Source organism: Glandiceps talaboti, unplaced genomic scaffold (genome assembly GCF_964340395.1).
Source record: "Glandiceps talaboti unplaced genomic scaffold, keGlaTala1.1 scaffold_32, whole genome shotgun sequence".
Classification (NCBI taxonomy): domain Eukaryota; kingdom Metazoa; phylum Hemichordata; class Enteropneusta; family Spengelidae; genus Glandiceps; species Glandiceps talaboti.
Window position 1 is genome coordinate 73803 of NW_027554291.1, and position 23698 is coordinate 97500.

General features: G+C 39.5%; 2 protein-coding genes and 2 long non-coding RNA genes across 6 annotated transcripts in view; 3 read left to right on the forward strand and 1 right to left on the reverse strand.

Moving 5' to 3' along the window:
* Nucleotides 1–2971, forward strand: part of LOC144453272 (uncharacterized) — a 33399-nt gene extending 30428 nt beyond the window's left edge. For 2 of the 3 annotated variants that reach the window (XR_013482398.1, XR_013482399.1), the window contains one exon: nucleotides 2716–2971. This is a non-coding gene — a long non-coding RNA (uncharacterized LOC144453272). Of the gene's footprint in view, nucleotides 1–1191; nucleotides 1340–2715 lie in introns of all 3 variants that reach the window. The other variant, XR_013482400.1, reaches the window with a different exon arrangement.
* A 2423-nt stretch (nucleotides 2972–5394) lies between these two features.
* LOC144453276 (uncharacterized) lies at nucleotides 5395–7644 on the reverse strand. The gene is made up of 4 exons (XR_013482402.1): nucleotides 6989–7644; nucleotides 6621–6686; nucleotides 6331–6390; nucleotides 5395–5535 (listed from the first exon to the last, which is right to left on the reverse strand). It is a non-coding gene; the product is annotated as an uncharacterized LOC144453276 (long non-coding RNA).
* Nucleotides 7645–12057: 4413 nt separating this feature from the next.
* LOC144453268 (uncharacterized) lies at nucleotides 12058–12957 on the forward strand. The gene has a single exon (XM_078144539.1). The coding sequence runs from the start codon at nucleotides 12058–12060 to the stop codon at nucleotides 12955–12957; it is 900 nt and encodes a 299-aa protein (XP_078000665.1).
* A 318-nt stretch (nucleotides 12958–13275) lies between these two features.
* On the forward strand, nucleotides 13276–15996 carry LOC144453269 (uncharacterized). Its single transcript, XM_078144540.1, has one exon. The coding sequence runs from the start codon at nucleotides 13276–13278 to the stop codon at nucleotides 15994–15996; it is 2721 nt and encodes a 906-aa protein (XP_078000666.1).
* Nucleotides 15997–23698: the final 7702 nt, after the last annotated feature.

Below are 23698 nucleotides of genomic sequence, written 5' to 3' on the forward strand. Positions count from 1 at the left end.
AACAAGAAGGTAGACTTTTTCTGATGCACCGCTATTGTATTACACACATAGTGTGAGGACCAGAAGTCTTGATGTTACTATCTTTATGACTTAACTTGGTGGTAAAATTCTACTTCAGATACCAAGATATATCAATATTAAGATATATCAATATTTTTTTAAGGGCAGTAAGTAGATAAAATCTACTGGGGTTCCCATCATATCATTTTACCAGGGTTCCCTACCAATATTTTTTAAGGGCAGTAAGTAGGTAAAATCTACAGGAGTTCCCCAGTCATTTTTCCAGGGTTCCTATCAATATTTTTTTAAGTGCAGTAAGTAGGTAAAATCTACAAGGGTTCCCATATCATTTTACGAGGGTTCCCTACCAATATTTTTTAAGGGCAGTAAGTAGGTAAAATCTACAGGAGTTCCCCAGTCATTTTACCAGGGTTCCTACCAGTGTTTTTAAGGGCAGTAAGTAGGTAAAATCTACCGGGTTCCCATATCATTTTACCGGGTTCCCTACTAGTGTTTTTAAGGGCAGTAAGTAGATAAACTCTACCAGGGTTCCCATATCATTTTATCAGGGTTCCTACCAATATTTTCAGCTCCGCTGTCAGCGAAAGCTGAAAGCGTAGCTTTAGGTATAGGTTGTATAGAGTATAGAGAGTAGAGTGAATCATAGGTGTCCGTCAAACTTTTATATTTTCATTATCTTCTCCGAAAGTGAGTCAGAATTCTTCGATATTTGGTGTGCATGTTCCCTGGGGGGAGGCTATTCAGATTTATTCATGCCAAGTTGATCTGTGCCATTTTCAATTTTTTATGATTTTTTTTCTTAAAATGACATTTTCATCATCTCCTCACGTACTTCTTGTCAGATTGCTTTGATATCTGGTGTGTTGATGCGCAGGGGGTAGCTTACTTAGATTTGTTAATTTCAAGTCTTCTTTTCTATTTTTTATGATTTTTTTTTGTAATTTATAAAAAATTAATATGTTAATGAGCATTCTGACCGACGCCATATTGGAAATCAGTCCGCGAGACTTTAGGTAAACTGCAACTTTTCAAAAGACACTATTGACATCAAACAAGCAATGTAATATGTGCTGTATAGTCTTAATTCTACGCATTATGCGCCCAAATGACAAATATTTGTTCGAAACAGGGTTGTAAACTTCAAATCCAAATTCTCCACCCCTCCTACAGAATGGTTCATTCCAGTATACGCACCTCACGATCAAGTGAGAAGTCGTGCATGCCTAGCCTGAACTGAAGTGTATGGGACGTTTTTTGACAGAGTCAGTCGTCAATAAAAACGATAATACGCTTTCTAAAATTATCACATTTTGAAAGGGTAAGTACTTTGTGGTTCATTTATGGAGTTTTGTTTTTGTACGATCAATATTGGTGGCAAAATTACAGCGTCAAAATTACTGATGTGGTAACGCACGACAAGCGACAATCCCAAGTACCCGGATGCACGAGGGACTAACCCGAAAGCAAGTCGTTGCCAGCCATACGTTACAGTGGTAACATCGTCCGAGAAATCGCTGCGTTCAGAGTGTCATTATTCACAGAATTGTTTTTTTTCAAGTGAAAACCCGTCTTGAATTGTATAACTCTAACAAATGAAGACATGTCAAGTTATATTTTGAAAGTTGTATCGCTAGTTTGAGACGATTTCCTCACGTACTATCGAGGCTTGGACCTTACTCCAGTTCAGCGGGAAGTTTAACCAGTCCGATAATTCTTTCTGGTTTGGTTTACAACACTTTTGATCGCGCAGATTTTGTTGTTGTGATGAAAAGAAATTAAAAAAAAAGATCACTTCAACCATTTCGTTGTGTTTTCTTAGTGAAAGGTAATCGAACATGAACGAGTGTTACCACTGTCACGGATGGCTTAGTCCTGCTTGCATGCGGAGTAATCCGGGACTCGATTCTGACAATTGTCCCTCCTACCTCCATGTTTAGAGTCAAGTCAGTAATACAGACTCGTGCACCGTCATGTAAGCAGGACTACGTATGGCTAAGAATGACTCTCTTCCGGGTACTTGGGATTGTCGCCGTACGGAAACTAAGATGGCGATTAATACATTTCTTCCCTATATATATCTACTACAACTAGTACAAGTTGAATGTTGTTGACTTGGTAAATTTGTTAGAAAATTCAAATTCAAATTGCCTCAAAATTATTTTAGATCCCTAGTTTATTTCATTCATCATTAACATTTTCCAGAGTTAAAGCTGTAAGACATTGGAATTATTTATAGCCATCCTCAGAATCTTTTTTTTTCTTTTTCTTGTGTGCATTTCCCAGTCATTTTTTTCAGAGATTTTGTGCAATTTTTCATAACAGTAGATTTTTGTTATAAAATGGTGACTATGGTATAAAAGTACAATACATTACCAACTTCTGTGTAAAATGTGTTTTATAGTGAGACATCATATGAAACCAGTAACCACTTTATTACATCGCTAAAACAAAACTGCATAGTGAAGAACTGAACCACTTCTACATGTCACCAAAGTAAAAAAAAAAATTTAAAAAAAAAACAGCGAAGCTATTCTGACTGATAGGTCGCTTGTGTGTGTAAGATATAATATGCATTATGAGACTTTTAACAAGTCACTATAACTTTAAAATGCAAATGCTTGAGCTTGGTGTTCCTATGAAAATGCATCCGTGACTTCAATCAGATACTAATGTACACCTTTGTTTTATCTATAGAGTACCTGTTAGCGAGAGAACAGGATTCCGGAATAAAATATGACATCACAGAGACAGCTTTCAATAAAAAAGTTACCAATAAAATAAGCAACGCAAGATGTAAGCATGACCTGGCAAGACTGATATCTTGTAATACCGGTAGTTCCCATTGAATGTTTTAGAACAAAAATTCTTGTTTTTCTGTAAGTTTTGAGCCTGTATCAAAGTGATTTTTAGATATATCACTTCCAATTGTACTTTATCATCTATATTTAGTTCAACAGTATAGTAACAAGAAGTAAATAAATGAAGATTTCTTAGTATATTTTGATTCCGTGCAGGTTTATTGTGTATGCAAGTTCTGTAGTGAAGTCTAATCTGGTGAGTAGTGGACATCCTTTTAAATATGTATTCAAAGAGGTAAAAAAAAAAACAATTGCACTTCTACATCACATTCATGAAGTGGACTCACTGGCATATATTTTGTGCATTTGCAAGCTGTCAAATTCAAGTGTACTGCTGAATAACAAACTGTATACAGGCTAATATCTTAACCTTTACATGCAGGCCTTGCTAGCAGTTGAACTGCTTAGCTCATTTAAATATTTCGGCCTATACACATGCTAAGGAACTGCTAGTGAACTGCTAAGGCCCTATGTACTGCTTATGGGCAAAAATAACAGTTTGAAGGTTAATATCTTAGCCTTTACATGCTAATATGAAGGTTAAGCGCAGGCCTGCAAGTTTTGTAAGGGTTATACATGCAGTAGTACTTCTACTGCCATGATGGCCACATGTGGTGCTACCGATCGAAATCCTGGGTCTGACGATCGCAAAATCGCGATCGGTCGCTCTTACTGTGGATCATCCACTATACTTGATCTTTCGTCTGAAGTGTTGATGCAAATTTTTGGTTTTCTTTGTTATTTCAATGCAGTTTCAGAAGGTGAAAACTTTGTGTTCGTTACGTATGGTTTGTACCCGTTTTTATGCCGTTGGTTGCTGTGATATTTCTTTGACTAATATGATTAAATGTTTTGACTTGACTACACCTAAGTATTGTAGTGTCTCGAAGTATTTATTTCAAAAGTTTAAACTAATGAAGGCAAGGGCTGTGGCTGGCAATGAACTTGGCAGCCGTGTCAACGCAATAATTTCCATGGGACACAATCAAATAAGAGCAGGGTTGAGGAAGTTATTGAACACACAGAGAGGCGGTCCTGATCGTTCTTACGTTGATGCGGCAATTTCTGTTTTATTTTGTTCAAATCGAACATCATTGTCGCAAACAAAGAGTAAATCTTATGTTTCTAAAATTATTAATGAACACAGATTGATCGGATTTAAGATGTCGGGTAATGACGAAGTAGGGCTATGGAAGGCACGACTGCAAAATGACAAGGAGTTCGCTAAGAGTCTTTTAACTGTCGATTTTTTTAAGGAGGCTACGACCTCTAGCAATTTTGACGTGCTCCCCCTTCCAATTAAAATGGCTATTTTGAGTGGTATGGAAGTAGACACTGCTGAAAATACTGTACAGGGAGATACATTCGGGTTTAATCTGTGGACAGACAGAGAAGCGGAACATATGTTCATTCATCTGGGGGGTGGGTTGTCAGAAAATGACTACTCTTGTTTAGAAAAATCACTAAGGTCAAAGGACAATGTATCCAGAATCCCAAGACTCTCAAAACTCAAGTCTAATCTTAGGCGTTTTTACGACTGTGTAACAGAAACTACTTGTGGGAATAAAAAAGGTTGGAGGGTAAAATCAGTTGAGAAACAAATATTAGACCAATTGGGGGAAATTTCCAATGATAATAATCTGAACATTGATGTTAATAATGAAACTTATTTTGACAAAGTAGAAATTGTAGTTGGGGAGGGAGGGCACATTCCAAGACACAAAGGGCATAACTCAGAATTTTTAAAATTTTTGCAGTGAGTGGAGCAATACGGATTATAAAATATGAGGGCAAGGAAATATGGCGGGACCTAAACCCACAGTCTGATGACAGCCGAATCCCCCTTGCCATCATCAATGCAGCTGAATCTGACCTGGTTATGAAAGAGGAGATTCTGCCCATCTTTGAAGCCACAGAAAAAATGTCAGAGTCTGATCTCAGAGGCATCACATACAGACGTAAATTAGAAGGCAATGAAAAATACAAGTGCCTTGTTTTACAACGAAAGAGTACAAAATTCTTTTGCAATTTGTGTGATGTCTCTGCAGACCAATGTCATAATGTGAACCATTCCTGGGACATGACAATTACATCTTCAGTCATGAAAGAATGGGCAAAATCTCATCAGTATGGTCAAACTGGTGACCCCATTATCAGCTATGACCCCAAAAGTGAGTACACTTTGGATCAATTGCATGCAAAGTTGCGGAATATGGGGAAATTTCTGGATGAGTTATTGGTTGAAGCAACTAACCTTGATAAAAAAACTGAGTATTTGCTAAAATATGCAGAATTACCAACTGAAATGCAAAATGATATAAAAAAGTATGAGGATCATCTTGCTGATCAATTTAATTTAAAAATGGAACTGCATAATGAAGGGTATGAAAAAGATCTAGCTCAAGGGAAAAAGTATGACCTAACTGACAAGGTACACAAAAAACTTCAAGTAGCTTCACAGGCCTTTTCCTTTCCCACTGAAGAAGAATTTCAACTTGACACTGAAGATTGTGCAGAGAATTATATAGATACTTTAATTAACAGTGAAACACAAAAGAAAGAATACAAATGTAATTCATGTAATAAACAATATAAATCTTGATCAGGAGTTGTCAGCCATGTACAATCTGCCCACGGAAAAATGACCCAGAAACCCCTGCAAGGGAAAAAGAAAGAGCACGAGTTAAACATTTTTTAAAAAAGAGAGAAAAATTTGCATGAAATTGAAGAGATTATAAATACTAGGGCTCTAGTACACCACAACAATGTCAAATACAACTACAAATAACACACCCTGAAAAACTACAAAGTGTGGCAGCTGAGTTCACATCTATTGACAGGGAAATAATTGAAAAAGGAAAAGCTGCAGACATACTAGCACTTGATTACCATAAGAGAGGTAAGTTAATAATCCATGACAATACAAATGAAAGACACCATGCACTCATTAATAACATACACAGTAGACTAAAGTATATTTCCCCATCAAAAGATGATGAGGGAAAAGTGATAGAAAATACAGAAAGAGGACAAGAAAGAATCTCGGCAAATAAACAAAAGAAGGAAATTCAGGACAAACTAAGCAATATTGATAAAGTTATGCAGGCAGAGAATGGTGAAAGAGGTAAAGTGCAACAATTAAAAGCTTTTCTCAGAAGTAAATGTATCGTGAAAAAATATGGGGGGGTTACGAGGGTGGCGCATGCACCCGTTTTATGGCTGAGGATGTGCTAAGAGGGTGTGAAAGAATACTGTTTGAATCTGAACATGCACACAAGATAACAGCCATCGTCAGAGACTATCGAGCACTCAACCATATAATGAGTATTACTCACTTTACTGATGATGATTTACACAGTTACAACATGTTATAACAGTGAGTAGTTTTGAAGAGCTATGTGAAGTATTTGACTGTAAGGCAAAACAATGGTTAAAGCAAATAGTCACTGACCTGCCACATGTAACACTGACACACTACATGCATATCGTTGCACAGCATGGCTGTCAGCTCCTGCAAAGAGACAAGGGTATCAATATTCACAGTAGCTCTGGTATTGAAATGTCACATCAACGAATGAAAATGGATATTCGTCGCCATTTAGGAGGAGGATCCTGGGCCAAAACATTATTAGTACGTTGGTTGATGAGGACCAACAGAGAAATCCTTAGAAATACTCCAATTTCAGAGTAATTAATAAAGCATGCATATCACCACACACACATTTATACTGATAAACTTACCTGAGATACAAATTTTGGATAACAAGTAACATGAAAAGTATAAATAAAATCCATCTGTAATTTATCCTGCAAACAAAGAATAAAAGTAGTAATTCATCACAATGATAGATCATTGTTTACTAGTTGTTGCACATTAAATAGAAAACAAATACATTAAAAATTATTTGACATCAATAAAAAAATATTTCACAAAAAACATCATCATCAAAGATCGGCCTGATGTGTATCACTGAATAAAACAGCTGGTAGGCAGAGTTCTTCAAGCGTAGCGTAACTTCCTGTGTGACGTTTGTTTGGAAGTACTTTTTGGGGGGTTTTGACCAGCATATCATTGTTGTACATGCACTTGTAAAACAAAATACACTTACTTTAAGGAAGTTGTAGTTATGGCGATCTTGGTCTCTTCAGGCTCTGCCTTGGAGGGGTGACTTTGCCAAAGACAGGAGATGGTGAGGGAGAAGGTGAAGAATTGATACAATCAGAAGCAGAGGAAATAATGATAGGAGAATTTAGGGGCAGAGGAGAGGGAATATTTAGTGGGGGGGTGGGGGGGTGGAGAAGAAGAAAAATGGGTAGAAAATAGAGAAGCTGATGGATCATAGGAAGATAATGAAGCTGCTGAGTATGATGACTCTGAAGAAGAGCTAGAATGTGAAGGGGAGGGGAGCCGGGAGGGGCAGGGAGGATGACGAGACATAGGATCAAGAGAAGGACAAGGTGTAGAAAGTGAGGGAGGAGGTGAATGAGTCGCACAACTATTTGATTCTTCACAACTATGTGGTTGTGAAGAATCAAATAGTTGCATACTGTAGTAAGTATGTTGCCAGTAATGTGTATCCCAAGGGTGGGAACACACCCGGCAAGTGCGACACCCATCTATTATCGTGGCTGGAGGGCTAGGGATAGAAGAAGAGGAAGAAGAAAAATTAAAACAAAAGTTAGAAGGAAGGGATGAAGATGAAATGGGATGTATAGAGAGGACAGAGCCTGAAGAGAGCTCTTCCATCGATTTGGATTTTGTCATCTGGAAGAGCATAGAAAATCCGATGTCAGAACTACATGCACTTTGTGCGATGACAAATTAATGACAAATTAAGTACTGCATTTTGTATTTCAATATTAGAAAATACATCGGCTGTTTCAAATGCTATCTAAGTCTGTGGAAACACATACCAAGTACCGTGTACTGTATACCATTGGAAAGCTTAGACCTTACTCTACAATAGTACAATCCGTAAAAATGAGCTCCTGGCTTTCTATGGGAATAATAAATCTTGATTTTGAGGAAAATCCTTGATTTTTATGATTTTGTCTATTCTAAGAGAATAATTACACCGTAAACAACAACACGATCGTACCTTGGCAGCCATTGCTTCTACCAGTTGAACCATCAGGCCCTTGCAGTGATTGAAGTTGATATGGCGAAGTAGATAGCAAAAAATGTCCAAAAAAGGGTAAATTTGACATTCTCATTTGCATATCAATAATTTTGCAATGAAAAAACGGAGGAAGAATAGAAAAATATCGGAAAAATCATAAGAATCTCGGGTTTTCAAATATTTTATTGTGAACGAGGCTGCAACCGAACCCTGTAAGTTATGGCAATATTCACTGAGAACGCCCTGGCCCTGATTATATGAAATTTTAACACAGCGCCCTCGTTTGACGAACCTAGGACATTCGTGTTACGGAATCATGATGCATTTCGGGATACATCGTTTATAGTGCGCCCCCTACTGGAGCAGAAAATCAGTATCCACATCCCCTGAATGATGTTGTAGATCCTAGGGGGACCATTCCTTTGACTTTGCTTTGGCACCCCATGTCAAAGAATTTATTCAAATAACAGAGGACAAATTATCAGAGTTTGATCTAGTGAAGCATATATGGCAAAGCTTTTATCAGATTATACTATTGCTAACTCTGACCCCCCACCAATTCTCTTACCAGGCAAACCAGATGCCTCTACAAGAGTTGATGATTACAAGTTTGCATGGATACAGTTACAGTGATTCTGACATTGATGAATATATCATACAGGCAGAAAAATTCTACCAATTATATACTTTTCGGTATGGTTATCAACAGGTGACTCCTTATATGATGAAATTCATTGACGTAGTTCCTCATTTGATGAAAGCTTTGCCATGTACATTAGGTAGATTTCAGTCCCAAGGTGGAGAACACGCCAACTACCAACACGCAAGATATTACTTCCAACACACAACCAGACATGGGGGTGCCAATAAGTCTGATCCACTAGCTGTATGACACTTTTTTCCACATGTGGAAAAACCTGTCGTACCAGATAGAAAACAAGTCTAGTGATCCTGTTGTATCAGAATCATTCCAAAAGTACTGCCACCGACACTCTGCTGCCTTAATCATACAAAAAACATTCAGAGGGTAATATTGTCAGGAAAAAGGCTGAAAATGGAGTCAGCATTATAGATTGTTTGGGTTTAAACAAAGAGAAAATTGTGTCACTAGTTTTTAAGACAATGACATTTGTCCTTGTTGGTGCTGTTCCCAAACGTGGCACTGTCAAATTCACTCAAAAATCCTTCACAGAACTAATTTTGAAAAATGGTGGAACTGTGAAAAAATCACTCCCAAACGGAAATGTAAAAGGGCGGTCAACAAAAATGTATTATGTCCTTGTCAACAAGCAATCATTCACAGAGAAAAACATGCCTTCATCCTTGAAAATAGCAATACGCAGAAGATATACTGTATTGATATAATGTCATTCATTCCAGAATGTCTAGATGCTGGCAGAAAATTACCAGTACAGGACTTTTCTGTTGACCTTAGATCATTTACAAAACGAATCCCCACTCTACAGGTAAACCTTACATGACCAACATTTTCGTCGGGTCAAAACAATGTTATCAACAATGAAACGACGAAAAGTTAAGAAACCTGCTAGAATTACATGTACATATCTACGTAGACGCATTGCAAGAAACCAAGCTCAGTAGTGCTCAGAAAAAGAACAGAAATAGTGAAAAATCAACAGAGCAAACTTTCAATCAGTGATTCAAGACAGTTATTCAAAGATTTGTTTAAAGATTGGGAAATACTTCCTAAAGAGGAAAAGTCAAAGTACAAAACAATGTGGCAGCTTGATAGGAATCGTGCAAAGGAAAGGCATGCAGTTCAGTTAGATTCTGTCAATTCTCTCCTTGAATACAATGCAGTGTCTGCTCCTCAATATCACAAGTACAAGTCTTCATAAAACATTGACAAAGTAGATCAAGTATGATATACCCAGGTAGGTGTGGGTGTATGTGTGTGTTTGTGTGTGTGTATGTGTGTGTGTGTGTGTCTACATGTGTTGTGTCGTGACATATATGGAACAATTTTGTCAATTAATTTCATTGTCCCTAGATGGGTGTCACTAGGGCAATGTCAATCAAACTCCATACAAAATGTTACTGTGGCCTTCCTTTACTTGAAAGATGTGTGGTTCAGGATGTTTGACCAGCTCAGTAGACTGGCAGGTACATGTATTTGTATCTATGTTATGGGATAAATACAAGAGTAATGTTTCTAGTGTCAAAAAATAAAATATCAAGACCTCTACTGAGTCTTTGTGTAATATTCTGTTAGGCCAGTGTGTTTGCTTTCATTTACAAGGACATGATTACGAAATGTGATAGCCAGCAATATATAAATGTACACTTTTCTTAAAACATTCATGTCTGCACTTAGTATGTTGTAGATATTTTTATCATGAAATATTTTCCTGTTATTTCCTAGTCTGGAATCCTGACATTACAACATTTCGATTTGAATGATCTCCATATACTATATGGATATACTATATGAAGATCATTCAAATCGAAATATAGTAACGTCAGGATTCACTTTTTATTTCCATACCACAATTATTTACATAGAAACAAGAATTGTCGTTCAAATAATTTGGGGGGGGGGGGGGAGTTTCTAATCCTGAAAGGGTTAATACAGTAGGCTGTAATGCAAATGTCACCTTATTTTATTGACATTCTACGGCAATACTGCAAATTGAACACAGTCCTTTCATATTTTACTTACTTGCCTGCTTGAGACATGATTTTATTACCATTCATTGAAAAGTATTTCAACAAGTTAATTTAAACGAATTCAAATGCTTTCTACAAGAATACTGTGAACTACATGTTAATGTGTCTTGTCATGCCCTTTTTGCCATTGAATGCAATAAACAAAATTTTAATATTATCCATGAAATCGTGACTTTTTGTTTTATTGTTTTTTTTTACAAGACTGTATGTTTGTGCAGGGTCACAATTATAGTGACTGTGGTTTGAGTTTGAGGGTGGGGAAATACCCAAGTGATTTAAAATGTAAGAACAATCGTATTACCCCAAATTTGCATTTTCTAATTTTCATATTTAGAGTGAGTCAAATAGTAGGACAAAGTATACTTTTTTGACATACATCAATTTTGTTGTGATAAATATTTCAGGTGAACAGTGTCAACTACATGTAGCATTAAAATGAAATATAATTTCAAAATAAGTTGGAAACAATATGGCGATTTCAAAAAGGAGCTACCTGTATTGACCTTGTTGATGAATGAATGAATTCCTGAAAATATGGTATACAGTGAGAAGGATTGGAAGATATTGTCAATAATTTATAAGGAATCCTATGGGTTGAGAATATTGTTTCATGTTGAAATGCCAAAAGTAGTGCCGGTGGGTAATAAAATGTTTTACAGCTGTTTACTTGTGTTATCATCATCACATGTGTAAATATTGGTACTCTTTGATAACAAGTCCACTTGCTTGGCTAATGGCTTGTCCCAGTAATGTTATAAACACTTGAAGAAGTCCAGTCAGTGTTATTGTGGACAGTAAAATATAGTTAATTTGACATGATAACTTGGAAATAAATGTGACGTTTCAATCTGTCTACGAAACGCGAGCGAAACATGTGCATCGTCATGCAAGCAGGACTACACGCCTGTATGTAAACAGCTGGTCAGTGCTGATGAGGAGGTGTGAATAGTCAACAACAAAAGAGGTTATCACGTCTGGACTGCTAACGCATATAAAATTAACACATGAGAGTATTTTCAGCATAATATTCTGTGATGAGTGTGGCACCATGTTTACTAAGAGGGCGCTGCTGCAACGCCAACACCTTGAAACACCAGCTCCTCAAAGTTTCAGGTTTTTCTCCAAAACCAGCTTCTCAGAATCACCAATGTTCCTCCTGTTGCTTTGTAAGCATCTGGTGAGTACCTGAGTGAAATGCTGTAACAGTTTCGGAGTGCACTACATGGAAAATCAAGTGGAAATGTTGGCAGTCATGTTCGTCATTGTCACGGACATGATTAACATTCAAGTTCAAGTGTAACGTATTTGAACTCATTTACATATTCTATCGTTTAAAGATCTTACTCCAGTCTATAACACCTTGTCTTACCATGCCGAAGTGCAACGACTGTGATAAATCTAGGGGTGTTACGTTTACTCAGGGTGACTTGCATTTGTGCCAAAAATGCAAGAAAAAGCGATTTCCGTCAGGATCACCAAATACTGAACCAAATCAGGAAACCACACAAGCTTCAGCAACATCTGGTGTCTCCATTGATCAACGGCTCACTGAAATCAGCCTCCAGGTTAGCTACATACCAGTACTTCTGAAAAGTGTCAATGACATAAAGGAATGCCAGGATACTACATCTGCCTCGTTAGAATACTTCAATTCACTCTTTGAAGACTTCAGAACAAGAATTGCCACAGTAGAAAGCGAGAACAAAGTAACCAAGGAAAAGAATGAAGAACTCACTAAACGTGTGGCCGATCTAGAGAAAGCTCTTGAAGATCAAAACCAATATAGCCGGAGAGAAAATATTGAAATTCATGGAATCCCAGAAACCAACGAAGCCAATGAAAACACCGACGCAACTGTCATTAGGGTACTACAGAAAATCGACCCAGGCATCACCCCAAATAATATCGAAGTCACCCATAGAATTGGCCGCAAATTCACAGAGAGGGATCCAAGCTCACCGAAACCGAGACCAAGACCAATCATTGTCAAGTTCTCTGGCAGAAAGATACGTGATTCCGTCTATAAAAATAAGAAGAAAATAATCAACACAACTACTGACACACTTGGCTATACAGAGAAGAACAGAATATACATAAATGAAAACCTAACACCAACAGCACGAAAACTACTGAAGTCTGCGAATGAAAAACGAAAGGCCTTAAACTATAAATACCTGTGGACAAGAAACGGCTTTATCTACGTAAAGAAGTTTGACGCAACTACCGTAATCAATATCAGAAATGAACATGACCTTATCAAAATTGTCTGAACCAATGTATCCTCTCTTCCCGCTTTCCGTCATTAATCCTTATCAGGTAATCGAATTTCTCTTTCACTTATGCCAGTGAATAACAACATCACTGAAGAAGACATTTTTGACATTAGCTGTGTGGAATACTCACTAGCTAAATTCAACACAACTTTCAGCAATACAGAGAACGCTTTCTCCGTCTCACATATCAATGTTCGATCACTTAACAAGAACTATGACAATTTCAATATGCTATATGAACACTCTTTGCGAAATCAATTTCGAATTATCGCTCTTTCTGAAGTATGGCAAGTGTCAAACAAAGACATGTATAATATGCCTAGTTATTCTTTTGTTGTTAACTGTAGAGACCAAGGTAAAGGTGGAGGAGTAGGAATGTATATACACGAGTCTTTGTCATATACTGTGTTGAGCAATGTTACAATTACAAATGCAGAAACTCTGTGGATCGAAGTAGAACTTGAAAATAGATTTTTCCTAGTTGGGGCTGTGTATAAACCACCACATTCTAATGTTGACGACTTTGTAGAGAGTTTAGAAAATTATATAAGTGAGAGTGAAAGAAAATATAGCGGATGTGTTATTATTGGAGATTTCAACATTGATGTGAGCAAAGAAACGAACCCTAGTGCCCGCAAACTTATTGATACACTTGCATGTTTTCATTTTAAACAAACTATAAGTACTCCTACTAGGAAAACACAGAATTCAAGTTCTACCATAGATCATTTGTACACAAACATAGCTGACAGGTCCATTTCTTCAGGTACTATTACTGCTGACATCTCAGATCATTTTCCGATATTTATATTCTTTAATTCAGTGAAAACACCACCCACAACTGGAGTTACAACATTGATAAGAGACTATTCAAAGTTTAATGGGCAGGCATTTAGAGATGAGTTGAATGCTGAAACATGGGAAAAGGTTTTGCAATGCAAAGATGTAAATTTAGCTTTACAACATTTTGTTGATAGGTTCAAAGATATCATTGCCAAACATGCTCCTTTGAAGTGTATACGTACCTCAAAGAAAAAGAAACGAGTCAAGCCGTGGTTGACACCTGGAATACTTAAGTCAGTTAGAACAAAACACAAGCTGTTTAAGAAGGTCATTAACAGTCGTTTCAATGTAACGTTATATAACCATTACAAGAAATACCGGAACGTTCTCACCACTATTCTAAGGAAAAGCAAATGCCATTATTATGCAAATGTTTTCTCACTTAATAATGGCAAAATAAAGGAGACGTGGGGAGTTATAAACGAATTAATTGGTAAATCAAAACACAAACAGTTAACTATTCCAAGACAATTGAAGATTAACTGTAATGGTTCAGAAGTAATTCACACTTGCCTGGATGATATTACGGAAGATTTTAATAATTTTTATGTACATGTTGGTGAAAATCTCGCTAATAAAATACCCACTTCCCCGAACACAACGTTTCACGACTTCTTGGGTGAGAAAGTTCCTCATTCCTTTTTCTTTTACCCTGTTATCAAACTTGATATTGTCAATACTATTTCTGCATTGGATATACGCAAAGCAACAGGTTTTGATGACATCCCTTGCAAGTTAATCCACGAAGGTAGAGAGGAAATATCAAACCCTCTATGTCACATTATTAATTTGTCTTTCTGTTCAGGTCATTTTCCAGAACTCCTTAAAGTAGCCAAAGTGTTACCTTTTTATAAGAAGGGTCAGATAAATGAACCTGGAAACTATAGACCCATTTCCGTTTTACCTGTTATCAGCAAGATTGTTGAAAGAATTGCAAACAAACGTTTGATGAATTTCTTAGAGGGATTTAACATTTTATATGACCATCAATACGGTTTTCGGAAGAAGTACAGTTGTAAATTGTCTTTGATTAGTCTGATTCAATCTTTACAAGAAGAGCTTGATAAGAGAAATTCAACACTTGGTATTTTTATCGATTTTTCAAAGGCTTTCGATACTGTAAACCATAATATTTTACTTGCAAAGCTTGAACATTACGGAATCAGAGGTTTACCACTCAAGTGGTTCTCTAGTTATTTGCATTCACGGAGTCAGTATGTCAGCATCAATAATATAGCTTCAAGCAGATTAAATATTACCTGTGGTGTCCCTCAGGGGTCAATCCTAGGACCTATCTTATTCTTGATATACATAAACGACATTCCAAATTCCTCCAATCTTTTCAATTTTAAGCTTTATGCAGATGATTCAAACTTATTTCATTCTATCCAGGAAACCCATAACAATATATCCCTCAATCTAGCTAATGTTGAATTTCATCAGGTAAAAAAATGGTGTGATGCTAACCGACTGACTATGAATGTAAATAAAACAGAACACATGGTAATTAGAAGTAAACAAAACAGTAAAGAAGTAATTGGGTCTATAACTCTTAATGACAGGGTGGTTAGAGAAGCTAACAGCACATCGTTCATTGGGATTCACCTAGACAGTAATTTAACTTGGAAAACTCACATTGTAGACGTAAAGAAAAAGATCTGTAAATTTACTGGAATATTTTACAGGCTTCGACAACTGGTCCCATGTTCAACTCTCCTAATGTTGTACAATACCTTTGTATTACCACACATTTCCTATGGCCTTGAAGTGTGGGGAAGTTCGTGTAAAACATATCTCAAAGAGATTTTACTTGCACAGAAAAGGATTGTTCGTGTCATTACGGGGAGTAAATGTAATGCACATACCGCACCTTTATTTAAAAAGCTCAGTATTCTTGATATATACAAACAGTTTGACTATCAGATTGGAATTTTTGTTCATGATGTACTACACGATAAACTTCCGCCACACTTCAAGGACTACTTTTCGAATATCGAACATTGTCATGATACTAGGCGGAAATTGAGAGGAGACCTCCATGTACCAAAATACAAGAGTAATTTTGGTCAGTCCTCTGTCAAGTTCACTGGTTCACAGATATGGAACAACATTCCATATACAATTCGCAGTCACCCAAGCAGACACAAATTCAAGAAAGATTACAAAGAGTTTCTTCTACTTGTAAATATGTAAAAATTTTCGCGCATTTTCATTTTCATTTTTCATGTACAGTATGTAGTTTGTGAGTTTTTGCAGCAGTCACCTGATCTTTTTTTTTTCATTGTAATATTTATACTAGTGTATGAGTTTTGAGTGGCTAGACTAGATTAGTTATAGAAACTATTTTCTAGCCTCTCGCCCGCTCTGATACAATTATGCACACATTGTGTATTATATGCTTTCATTTGTTATGTTTTTTTTTTTTTTTTTTGTGATGATGGGTAAATAAATTACAATTACAATAACAAAAATGACGCCCGGCCGTATTAATCAGTAAGTGATAATGTATTATTATGCATGAGAGCATGTACTTTAATATTATAGTTACACAGACTATACGTACGTATTTCACGATATTTGTACGATATATTTAAACAATAATGTACGCCCTCCCAGCCCATAATGGACGAAAGCAAACTTTGAACGACATAATGGGCGAGGCGACAGCCGAGCCCATTATGGAGTGCAAAGTTTGCTTGAGTCCATTATGGACTGGGAGGGCATACATTATTGTTATTATTTTATAGTTTTGCCAATTCCAGTGAATTTGTAGACCGAGAAACGCAAAACAACGTATAATATACACAGCGCTGAACATCGTCTGCCATGTTCGGCCCGGAAGCTGAATACTAATCATAGCGACACACGTACGTACACGGACATACACATATACACTTCAATGAACTGCTGTGAACACAAATTTGTTTCATGAATGCGTTGTATTTTTAAACAGTGGAAATGACAATCATAAGTAACAACATACATTTCGAAAAGATACCTAGTCGTATGAAGAAACAGAACAAATAAGCTTGTATTGTTATGCTCGTTCCGGGGCCGCGATGCCCAATAACGGAGTACATTATCAGTAATAATGTACAGCGATGACGTCACAAAATTGACTGGAATTGGTAATGCTATAATATAATATTTGATATAAAAGTGATGTATTCTGTGACGATCATCCAAACACCAACTCTGAACACGACAAAGCCATTCGCAATATAAGCACAAATGAGATCGAAATGTTACAGTTTAAATTGACGGCGAAAAGAAAGTGTGTTAAATTTATTTAAAAGCGTCTAACCTCTTTGAAGGCCTTCGCTATTCGGTCCAAAATCCGGTCTTTAAACCTCAAGCGCTCGTTCGACATCTTGGATTTTCTGCTTACATCTCACATGATCCCAGACCAACGGAAACTGATAATATCACCTACTCCGAGAGATAGCATGGCAAATTATAATTTCATGAGTATAAAGTTGGCGTCAGATTCAGATTCAGATCATATTGAACGTCATATTGAGTGTCAGATAGCCTCAGATCCGAAGACACCCGGCGGACTCAATCAAACCTGAAATAATACAGTTGCAACGACAGGGCAAGATTCCGCTTCACAAACTTTTGATGAAAGTTGGAATGTCCCTGCTTTTACAATTTTTATTTGGGAAAAATATGTGAAATAGTGTTGAAATACTTGTCACCGAGACGTTGATAGCCCCAAGTTCAGGCACTGTATGTTCATTGGTTGATACATTTTGCCAATAATGTATAAGGCGTCGGTAAAGGTGTCAGTAAAACTAAGTTTATGTACATAATATGTTGCCATATTTATATTTTATGTACATTTGAACATTCAAACTTCCATCAAAAGTTCAGAATCTTCCCCTGTCATCGCAACGGTATTATTTCAGGTTTGATTGAGTCCGTCGGACGTCGGGTGTCTTCGGATTTGACGCTATCTGATGCTCAATATGACACTATCCGAATCTAAATCTGAATCTGACGCCAACTTTATACCATGCAAAAAACCCAAGCATCTTCCGACCGCAAGGGGGCGGTATTCAATAACTTTCTATTAATTCCCGCACCATGCTAAGTAAGTGTGGGGTGAGATAAATATAGAAAAAAAACACAATTCTTTGTTAATTCGGGTGGGTGGTTTGGTGGGTGGGTGGTTGGTTGGTTGGTGGGCTCAGCATTTGTTGTTCTCATCCGATAAAACGGATTTTACTTTTAATGGAATCTCTTTTGTACACCTAAATACAAATACGCTTTTGAGTACTGAAATTCAATATACGTACAACATGTTTGTTGAATAGCTGAGAGCTTTCGACTGGAAACTGTCAGTCTTGCTTACTCTTGCTTACTTACTAAGTCAATTTGAGAAATGGAAGAATTTCGCTGTAATAGTAAATACATGGCACTAAAATACATGTTGGGACGACATCAAAATCCACAACCATTCCTGAAAACGCTTCTTGTTTGTATTGTTACTGAACAGCATATATCCATAAATATAGTTTATGAGGTCATCTTCACATTTTGTTCAAATACTTGTGTATTAGACTTATTCTTGTTGTTGATGTTGTTGTTGTTGTTGTCGTCGTCGTCGTCGTCGTCGTCGTTGTTGTTGTTGTTGTTGTTGTTGGTGTTGGTGTTGGTGTTGTTGTTGTTGTTGTTGTTGTTGTTGTTGTTGTCGTCGTCGTCGTTGACGTTGTCGTCGTCGTCGTCGTTGTTGTTGTTGTTGTTGTTGTTGTTGTTGTTTTTGTTTTTGTTATTGTCAGCCTTTTACAAAACTAAAAGAGTTCAGTTTTTGTCCTATATTGAACTATTGATCTCGCCCCTTACAGATCGTTGGAAGAACAGTTTCATATTATCTTTCGAAGTTGATGTCAGTTTCTGCACCTCATCACCAGTGGTAGTGTTTTTTTAATGCGGGGAACATAATTAGGTAAATTGATTTGAGGGGAGGGTTTTTTATAAATTTTATGTGTATACGTGTGTGCTTGTATCATTTATGTTATATATCAATTCGAAACAACTGAGTAATGATCAGAACGCTTACGGTGAAAGAAAACAATAAGTGATATTTAGTTGTGAGATGAAACAGATCATCATATGCAAATTTGTGAATAAATCTGAACTATTGTAACCTTGAGCTCTTTTAAAGATGTAGTAAGGGAGTCTTCGGTAATTACGAGGGGTTGGGCCGGGGAGGGGGGATTGGGGAGGGTCATGTTTTAGAAACCTGCTCAACGGGAGGGTCATATTTTAGAAACCCGTCCAGGGGGGATGGTCACATTTTACGTTGACCTACCTGGCTTGTAATTTGTTACCACATAGTGAGAAGATAATTTTTTTGTAAAATGTACCCTGCACTATTTCAAACAAAGTCATTCAATTTGGCAAAATAAGAATAAATTACAAAGAGGTCAGTTGGAGGTCAAGTATGGGTCAGGTCGTGACCTTCATCATCTGTTGGGTCAATGGAGGTCACTTGTTGTCAGGTCAAAGGTCATTCAAGTAGGCCAAATCAGAAAAAATTACATAAAGGTCAGTTGGAGGTCAAGTAAGGGTCAGGTATGACGTTCATGATCTGAAGGGTCAAGTAGGTCACTTGGTGTCAGGTCAAAGGACATTCAAGTAGGCCAAATTAGAAAAAAATACATAGAGGTCAGTTGGAGGTCAAATAAGGGTCAGGTCATGACCTTCATAATCTGATAGGTCAGGTGAGGTCACTTGTTGTCAGGTTAAAGGTCATTCAAGTAAGCCAAATCAGAAGGAATTACATAGAGGTCAGTTTGAGGTCAAGTATGGGTCAGGTCATGACCTTCATGATCTGCTTGGTCAAGTTTGTTCACTTCGTGTCAGGTCAAAGGTCATTCAAGTACGCCAAATCAGAAAAAAATACATAGAGGTCAGTTGGAGGTCAAGTATGGGTCAAGTCGTGACCTTCATGATCGGATGGGTCTAGAGAGGTCACTTGGTGTAAGGTCAAAGGTCATTCAATTTGGCAAAATAAGAATAAATTACAAAGAGGTCAGTTGGAGGTCAAGTATAGGTCAGGGCATGACCTCAATGATCTGCTGGGTCAAACGAGGTTACTTGGTGTCAGATCAAATGTCTTTCAAGTAGGCCAAATTAGAAAAAAATACATAGACGTCAGGTTGAGGTCAAGTAAGGGTCAGGTCATGACCTTCATGATCTGAAGGGTCAAGTGAGGTCACTTGGTGTCAGGTCAAAGGTCATTCATGTAGGCAAAATTATAAAAAAAATACATAAAGGTCAGTTGGAGGTCAAGTAAGGGTCAGGTCATGACCTTCATGATCTGATGGGTCAAAAGAGGTCACTTGGTGTCAGGTCAAAGGTCATTCATGTAGGCCAAATCAGGAGAAATTACATAGAGGATAGTTTGAGGTCAATTATGGGTCAGGTCATGACCTCCATGATCTGCTGGGTCAGACGAGGTCACTTGGTGTCAGTTCAAAGGTCTTTCAAGTAATCAAAATGAGAAAGAATTACATAGAGGTCAGTTGGATGTGACGTAAGGGTCAGGTCATGATATTCATGATCTGCTGGGTCAAGTGAGGTCACTTTGTGTCAGGTCAAAGGTCATTCAAGTAGGAAAAATCAGAAGGAATTACATAGAGGTCAGTTGGAGGTCAATTATGGGTCAGGTCATGACCTCCATGATCTGCTGAGTCAGACGAGGTCACTTGGTTTCAGGTCTAAGGTCATTCAAGTAGGCCAAATCAGAAGGAATTACATAGAGGTCAGTTTGAGGTCAAGTATAGGTCAGGTCATGACCTTCATTATCAGATGGGTCAAGTGAGGTCACTTGGTGTCAGGTCAAAGGTAATTCAAGTAGGGAAAATTAAAATTATTTACATAGAGGTCATTTTGTGGTCAAGTAAGGGTCAGGTCATGACATTCATGATCTGCTGGGTCAAGTGAGGTCACTTGGTGTCAGGTCAAAGGTCATTAAAGTATGCAAATTCATGAATTACATAGAGGTCAGTTGGAGGTCAAGTATGGGTCAAGTCATGACCTTCATAATCTGCTGGGTCAGACGACGTCACTTGGTGTAAGGTCAATGGTCATTCAAGTAGGCAAAATCAGAAGGAATTACATAGAGGTCAGTTGGAGGTCAATTATGGGTCAGGTCACGACCTTCATGATCTGCTGAGTCAGATGAGGTCACTTGGTGTCAGGTCAAAGGTCATTCAAGTAGGCCAAATCAGAAGGAAGTACATAGAGGTCAGTTTGGGGTCAAGCGTAGGTCAGGTCATGACTTTCATTATCAGATGAGTCAAGTGAGGTCACTTGGTGTCAGGTCAAAGATGTCGGCTCTTCCTATCATTGCGAAGCAGAATTCGCCAAGCGTTGGATTGTTCACCCACTAACAGGGAACGTGAGCTGGGTTTAGACCGTCGTGAGACAGGTTAGTTTTACCCTACTGATGACTGGGTCGTTGCTACAGTAATTCTGCTCAGTACGAGAGGAACCGCAGATTCAGACACTTGGTCTAGGCGCTTGGCCGATAGGCCAATGGTGCGAGGCTACCCTCTGAGGGCTTACGACTGAACGCCTCTAAGTCGGAATCCCGCCTGGTGCGCAACGACTCGATGGCGCCGCTCTCGAGGGAGGCCGAGGATAGGGGAGGGCTCGTCCCTCCCTGCTCGTGCCGCCCCGATTGACTCCGGCCGAAGACGGGAGAGGAGTTCTCCGGCCGCGCAATGGGACCCGTCCCTCCGTGGAAGGGGCGCCAAATCACTTGCAGACGACTTGGGTGTGGATCGGGGTGTCGTACTTAGCAGAGCAGCTGCTTCGCTGCGATCTATTGAAAGTAAGCCTCCAAGACCCGCAGATTTGCCCGCAAAACTTAGACGGGCAAGTCTGTGGGCGAGGCGCTCTTGTGTCTACGAACTGTGGGGTACCAGGCACTGCTGTGCCTTGGGGGAGGAAACCTGAACATGATGATGGATGGCAGGGGGAGACATAGACCACGACCGTTGGCCCCCCAGAAACTGTGGCAAGAAAGACGTACTTTTGCCTCGGCCTTCCAGTTAGAAGGGAAATACAGACCACGGGGCAGAGGTGTCGGTCCTGACTGGCCCCGGGAAACCGCAAAACTTAGACGGGGCAAGTCTGTGGGCGAGGCGCTCTTGTGTGGAACTGTGGGGTACCAGAGCCTGCTGAGGAAACCTGAACATGATGCTGGCAGGCAGACATAGGGAAACATAGACCACGACCGTTGGCCCCGAGAAACTGTGGGAAGAGAGACGTACTTTGCCTCAGCCTTCCGGCATTTGTTCAGGCCCTTCTATTAGAAGGGAGACATTGACCACGGGCGGCGGTGTGTGTTTCCCGGGAGCATTTGATCAGTGGCCCCCCGGGAAACCGTCGGAGGAAAGTCGCGCTTTGTTCAGGCCCTTCTATTAGAAGGGAGACATTGACCACGGGCGGCGGTGTGTGTTTCCCGGGAGCATTTGATCAGTGGCCCCCCGGGAAACCGTCGGAGGAAAGTCGCGCTTTGTTCAGGCCCTTCTATTAGAAGGGAGACATTGACCACGGGCGGCGGTGTGTGTTTCCCGGGAGCATTTGATCAGTGGCCCCGGGAAACCGTCGGAGGAAAGTCGCGTTTTGTTCAGGCCCTTCTATTAGAAGGGAAACATTGACCACGGGCGGCGGTGTGTGTTTCCCGGGAGCATTTGATCAGTGGCCCCCCGGGAAACCGTCGGAGGAAAGTCGCGCTTTGTTCAGGCCCTTCTATTAGAAGGGAGACATTGACCACGGGAGGCGGTGTGTGTTTCCCGGGAGCATTTGATCAGTGGCCCCCCGGGAAACCGTCTGAGGAAAGTCGCGCTTTGTTCAGGCCCTTCTATTAGAAGGGAGACATTGACCACGGGCGGCGGTGTGTGTTTCCCGGGAGCATTTGATCAGTGGCCCCCCGGGAAACCGTCGGAGGAAAGTCGCGCTTTGTTCAGGCCCTTCTATTAGAAGGGAGACATTGACCACGGGCGGCGGTGTGTGTTTCCCGGGAGCATTTGATCAGTGGCCCCCCGGGAAACCGTCGGAGGAAAGTCGCGCTTTGTTCAGGCCCTTCTATTAGAAGGGAGACATTGACCACGGGAGCGGTGTGTGTTTCCCGGGAGCATTTGATCAGTGGCCCCCCGGGAAACCGTCGGAGGAAAGTCGCGTTTTGTTCAGGCCCTTCTATTAGAAGGGAGACATTGACCACGGGCGGCGGTGTGTGTTTCCCGGGAGCATTTGATCAGTGGCCCCGGGAAACCGTCGGAAGAAAGACGTTCTTCGTTCGAGCCCTCCAGATAGAAGGGAGACACCAACTACGGCTGGTGAGGACGGTCTCCAGGGAGGATTGACCGCCTTGACCGTGAAAAAACGTACGGCGAAAGACGTACTCGGCAGAGGGGCGTTTTCGGCGGGTTTCCGACAAAGTGGCATAGTTGGCGCCTTCCAGGTGATTCAACTTTTCGTGCTAACTATAGGGGGAGTCATGTTGGCCCGATTTGGGATGGACGGGCGACCACGACGGGGCGGTGTCGCCCTTGCGGGAGAAGTTATCGCTTGCTGCCGGAAACCGTCGGGCAAAAGACGTACATGGCTCGAGCCCTCCAGATAGAAGGGAGACACCAAGTACGGCTGGTGAGGACGGTCTCCCGGGAGGATTGACCGCCTTGACCGACAAAAAACGTACGTACTTTTCATTCTAACTAGGGTTGATGCGTGGTTACACTGGTTAGACGGGACTGACGTGCGTTTTGGCGGGAGTCTGACAAAGTGGCATAGTTGGCGCCTTCCAGGTGATTCAACTTTTTATTCTAACTATAGGGGGGAAGGTCAAGTTAAACTTAACCCTAACCCTAACTCAATTCAT